Here is a 6,166-nt window from a genome sequence, read left to right as displayed (position 1 = left end):
ACGTAGATACGGTACACTTTTTTAGTGGAAGGATAACGAGATTTTGGTTGAAAGTTGCTAAAATACTGATAATTAAACCGCGAAAACGTTAATACAGCATTAATGGTGTACTGTTACGCCGTTTGGTGTCGTACTAAAAAAAATTGCATGACGTACAGGTGGCGCCATCTGGAAGTTATTATAAATCTCAAAAATCTTACCATAAGAGAGTTCATCGAACATTTTTTACTTAATTTTAAAATTTGTATTTTAAATCACATAATTTTATAACATGCTGCAACGATATATTAACGGTTTTGCAATTTTCGTTATTTATAATTTGAGTTTCGTACTTTTAATATTTGACACCGATTTTACGTACAACTAGAGACATCTTACGTGATTTTGGACAATTATCAATTGAGTAAAAAAATCGAATTTTTCAAACGTTAATGTAGATAAAATTTTAAATAAAAGATAACTATTTTATATACGAAGAGCTTTCGAATTTAATTCGTTGTGTTGAAATACGAGATCAATTGCGCATTTATACGTAATTGTTACGATTACGTAAAGAGTTACCAAAGAATGGTAACTTTGATTTTAATTGCAATTTTCAGTATTATTAACGATTATAAATTTATGTAGAATATGTTATTGCACTGCGTGTAATATTATGTGGTAGGAGATACAAATTTTATTACTTACCTATTAAACTTTGTTATAGATAAACTTATTGATTTACGTTACGATAAAACTTTCTATATAATCGAAGCCTTTAACGGTTCAATACAACATTCATGTTACTGACTTGCATATATTTCGTACATGTGCTATACTAGGAAATTCGTTACCATTTTCTACGATCGATGAATTTTCAATTTTATTATACGCGTAGTGATGCTTGTCAAAAAGTGATTGTATATGCGTATTTCCTAGATGATGTTTTCCGGCGCATGCGTACGAGGTGAATACCTTTCCGTTCGGTAAAGTTTTACCGACTCGGTACAGGCTTCTCATACTACAAGTTGGTAGCAACGTTGTCGCCATTTTGTAGTGGTGTTTAAGAGGTGAAGATGCTGTTTGTTTCGATGTATTTGGAGAACTGAGAATTAGTGTCACGCTCACCTTGTACCTGAGAAAATGACGCAGTTTCTACCACCAAACTTGTTAGCCCTCTTTGCTCCACGGGATCCTATACCATATTTACCACCCGTTAGCAAGCTCCCGCATGAGAAGAAGAATGGAGGCTATATCGGCGTTGGAGTTTTCCTTAAATATTTCGAGGTAAGGAAAATTTAAATATAACTTTATACACTATTATTCTTTTCTGAATTTTCCGTCTTTAAGTAACGAAAACGTATAAAACTCTCAAGTACAACTTATTGACATTTCTGTTACACATTCCGTACAATTTCTCGAAGGAATAACGTATACTTTCAATAGGATCCCAAAGACACACCGCCACCGGTACGCGTGGAAACCAGAGAAGAACGTCTTGAACGTAGAAGAAGAGAGCGCGCGGAGCAAGTGGCGTATAAATTAGAACAAGAAATCGCGGTATGGGATCCTGCTGGTATACCAAATGTAACAGCAGATCCTTTCAAAACCCTTTTTGTAGCTCGAATAGTGGGTATTTTTTTGTTTATAGATACGTTTATCCATATGACTGTAATAATAAAATATCTTACTTTTTCGCTATCTTTTCCTTATATTTTTTTTTAGAACTACGATACATCTGAGTCTAAACTTAGGAGGGAATTTGAAGTATATGGTCCAGTAAAAAAGGCAAGTATCAGGAATGCATGACTGTTTTAAGCTTCTTTGATGTACTAAAAAGTTTCTTCCATATGTTTTTTAGATAGTGGTAATTCACAATACAATAAATGGGAAGCCTAGGGGATATGCTTTCATTGAGTATGAGCACGAAAGAGATATGCACTGTAAGTAAAACCCAAGCAACGTAATCCCTTCTTGAGAACCTCAGTGAGTCCATAGTCTGGAAATTTCACCTTACTTAGCGTCACTTCCAGCTAGATATAGTGGGGCAGGGCTATAGTTAGGCTACCCATTTTCATTGGTACTAAACCAGACGGTACGGGGGGTCCCGCCATACATCCATGCAGGATTACCATTCTGTAAATGCATATATGGTAAACGATCAACTGAAAAAAGAAATATTGGCTGTCTTGATTAATGCAGTTTTTATCTTGTTCTTGGTACAGCGTGGTGGCCGCTGCCGGCAACTAGTGCCGTTCACTATTCCATGCAAAATCCCTGAACCTGCCTGATATGATAGGTTTGTATGTGTGGTAAGATCCAACATACAACAACGTTTGTTAGCGTCTATGCTTACCCTATTTATCTTGTCTGATTTTGTTGAACTTGCGGTTCGAGTACCACCCCTTCGAGGGGTAGCTGATAGTCGTGGCCACACTCTTAAAGTGCTCGGTGTCAGGACACTCATTCCGATGCATATTTTGGGCTGAAATTTATTTTTATTCTTTTAACTGCGCGGTTTACAAAAGTTAGCATTCTACATTGAAATTGATTGGTGGGCTTTTAGGAGAAAGGTTCAGGGACACGCTCTGCAAGCAGTTAAATTTTGCGCCTGTACATAAAAAGGTAGACTATAAGTATCTTAATCAAGCTATATGTATATATGTGTAGGAAATATTCGAATTTCTTCCAGCAAAATTTAACCGCATTTCGTCTTAAAACTACATTAACAATTGCGCAATCATTGGGTAATACGACACACGTTATCATGTCTTGGTTGTAGCACCTACTTTTTTTTTTTCTTATACAGGGTGTGTTATTGTGTGCTCATAGGTCAACTTTACTCTCACGTAAAATTTACGAAAAGAAATAACGTGTACCATGCGAATGTCGGGCACCGTATAATGGATTCTGACAAAATATTTTCTCGTTAGGTCTAGTACCAAAATGCATGTTCCAAACTAATCGATTATTGTTTCTCAAACATCTTATTTCGCCGCTGTTTTCGTTTTTTTGTTACTAAAGTTTTTAAATTAGCTAGTTACCGTCTTATTCGGAAGGTCATCTGATCATTCTTTTTCAATCGATTATTTACATTTAAGTCCTTGAACATATCAATTTCGATATAGAATACTAATTTGATCTCGGACTTTCATCTCGAATCAGTCAGTTCCTTGGAAAGTGTGCATAGAAAAGCAAATAATTCGCGTACGTTCAAAAGGTGAATGTTTTCCCGTGGAAAATTTACTTTCCCTTGTTAAACGAGGAGAAAAGGAGAAAAGGTATCAATTTGATCAAAGAGAAAAGAATTTTGTCTTAACGTTACGTTAAATTTAATATATAATTAGAACACAATACAATATAAAAGTATAAAGTATATACGATACTTGCGCACGGTTTGGTCGTAAGTAAAAAAAAAAGAAAAGCGCACCAGGTAAACGCAAAGTAAACTTCTTCGGAGATTGAACGAACATATGAAGACTGGGCACCTTCCCAATGAATAGCATACGCGCTGGCCTACTCTATGCTCGCGAGTCTCTTACAAGTTCATTTCACGATTAAACGTACTTCTAAGATTTGTGTTAACTTCCGTACGTAAGTAGCCGCGGTAGGTATTTTTGTATCTGCTATACTTTTTGAACTTTACAAACGTAGATTTAAGGTAACGAAAAATCCGTACATTTTATTACTGATTCATGCGCCGCGAATATAACGTAGTGCTGTGATTTTATACGGTAAAATGATCATCACGGAGAGGCATTCGAGGACCCACTTCTCTTTTAGTAACCTATATTAGCAAACGTAAATCCGCTGTTCATTTCGTCGCTTTTGTGTACGCTTTAACGCAAAAACATAGTCTCATCATTCGTGCACTATACCGCGAACGCAAAACATCGACCAGATTTCGGATTCGAGGAATTTTGTCACGTGATGGTACTTACTATCGCATTTTACTTTATAAAATAACGCACGTTATAATCAGTACGTGCATAATCAGAAATAACATGTGCCGATACCTTACGACCTCAATCATCTTTGTGAAAGAAAAAGCAAAAAAAGAAAGAAAAAAAAAAAGACAAACGTAACGATCGTTAGTTTGGAAGATATCTAATGGATAAAAATATCGAGTAAAAAAAAAAAGAATCGCACGTAGGTTAACAATGGCGAGTACATATCGATCGATATACTCGATTTCCGTATTATCTCTTTTGTGTTTTTTCGGACTCTAATTCTCGGACTGTTGTTATGTACCTCGTGTTTGTATACTTTTCATTGTTACGTGGTTTCCGTAATTTCACGGTTCGTACAGAAAAAATAATATCTACAATCGATCGTCTGTTCTCTTCCTTTCAAAAAAAAGGTGTTTTCTTAGTCGCGGCGTTCGCACTGTTCAAATCTAAAAAAGATTGAAGTCTTTTTCAGAGAAATATACTATAAAATCTTTTCTGCCACCTCAGATTTATTTCCTTGGGACATAGAAGTCTCATAGTGTACTAAATAGTGAGGGTTGGAACCCGAGCAAATGGTAATTTTCAATCGGTACTTTTAGCTGCTTATAAGCATGCGGATGGTAAGAAAATAGATGGTCGCAGAGTGTTGGTCGACGTGGAACGGGCTAGGACTGTCAAAGGATGGCTTCCACGAAGGCTCGGCGGTGGACTAGGAGGGACGCGTAGGGGTGGACCTGATGTAAACATTAAACATTCTGGTCGGGAGGATAATGAGAGAGAACGGGAACGGTACCGTTTAGAACGGGAGAGGGAGAATTCTGGACGCCTTGATAGAGACAGGTGAATTTCATTCTTCCTTTTCCTAACCTCGAAGAAATATACGTATTGTATATAAACACTGACATTGTACGCCTTTGTTTACACAGAGATCGCGATCGTTTGGACAGAGAACGTAGAAGGTCACGTGATCGTAAGAGAAGGTCGAGAAGTAGGTCGCGCGATCGAAAGCGTAGACGAAGTCGCGATCGTTTACCTGATCCTGACATCGAAGAGATACAAAGGGACGAACGACCTCGAGACAGAAGGGACCGTGATCGTGATCGTGATCGTGACAGGGATCGTAAGCGAAGACGTTCCAGGAGTAACGAGCGTGATCGTGACAGGGATCGCAAGAGAGATAAGCGCGATCGCGATCGCGAACGTAGAGATAGGAAAGATCGGGGTGATCGTCAAGACGAAGACACGAAAGAAATTCGAATTAAAGAAGAACCTTTGGATGGTATACATTTTTTCAATGATTTGCAGAGTTGTTTCAGTTCTAGGTTCGTTTGGGGTACGAATGTTTTCTATGAAAATTTTTTTCAGATTACCCTGATTATAGCAATACGTTCTCAACGTCTGGATCATACTTTACCGCTGTAAAATACGAAGATGACAATGACCAGGAAGTTGAAGAGAAGTATAGAATTCCAGAAGGTCGTCCAGATCCCCCTCCCTACAATAATTACGACTCCGTACAGGACTATTGATCTCAATAAATATTTCTCATATTGTTCTTTTTCCGTTACCACGCACGATTAACGCAATTGTCAATAATGTATTGTATTTCCTATTGTTATTAGTGTAAAACAGAACCGACTGTATTGAGTATCTAGTTTCTGTATTATTGTACAGTGATCAGGTACTCGGTAAGGATATTGCAAGGTAAGCAGATCTGGACTACTGATTTATATGCAGTTATTTCTACCCCGGTTGAGTCGAAATTTTATATATTTATGATTGGTACGAAGGTAACTTCCGGAAATGAATTTAGACGCATTGAATACTGTCAGAAGGTACATTCATGAATTACAGTTGTAGCAGTCTGTGTGAAACCTCGCAATATGTGGAACAGAAAGGTCCATAAATATTCGAATTTTATTGTGGCTACTATAATTTCCATATTCTCTATATATGTAAATAAGTATATACAAACATACTACACGAATTTAGTTCTTTCATGACTGCTGCATGTATATTTATATATACAAATAAAATAAACTACACACTTAATTTGTTAGCTACCCTTGTGTGGTGTTTTTTCGTGTCTACAAAAATATCGCCGGTGTTAATCGCCAATGTAAAGTATCGCCAATTTTAATCGTGGTAAATTGTTCCGATTGTCCGGAACATTTGAAGCGAAAAAAATTCAAGCTCGTAAAGGTTTATGAAAGGTGAAACATTTATGTTTGTGTTAA

The 6,166-nt window shown here is 36.9% G+C and overlaps 1 protein-coding gene across 1 annotated transcript; it reads left to right on the top strand.

Annotated features, from left to right (window-relative positions):
* Window positions 1-995: 995 nt before the first annotated feature.
* LOC108575804 (U1 small nuclear ribonucleoprotein 70 kDa-like) lies at window positions 996-5,922 on the top strand. Its single transcript, XM_017938700.1, is given in 9 exon segments — window positions 996-1,266; window positions 1,426-1,608; window positions 1,705-1,767; window positions 1,841-1,922; window positions 2,205-2,249; window positions 2,252-2,278; window positions 4,529-4,769; window positions 4,856-5,208; window positions 5,295-5,922. Coding segments are annotated over 9 exon segments (1,302 nt in total). The 5' UTR covers window positions 996-1,122; the 3' UTR covers window positions 5,459-5,922.
* Window positions 5,923-6,166: the final 244 nt, after the last annotated feature.

Source organism: Habropoda laboriosa, unplaced genomic scaffold (assembly GCF_001263275.1).
Source record: "Habropoda laboriosa isolate 0110345459 unplaced genomic scaffold, ASM126327v1 scaffold243, whole genome shotgun sequence".
NCBI classification, from domain to species: domain Eukaryota; kingdom Metazoa; phylum Arthropoda; class Insecta; order Hymenoptera; family Apidae; genus Habropoda; species Habropoda laboriosa.
This window is presented reverse-complemented; position numbering and strand designations above follow the sequence as displayed.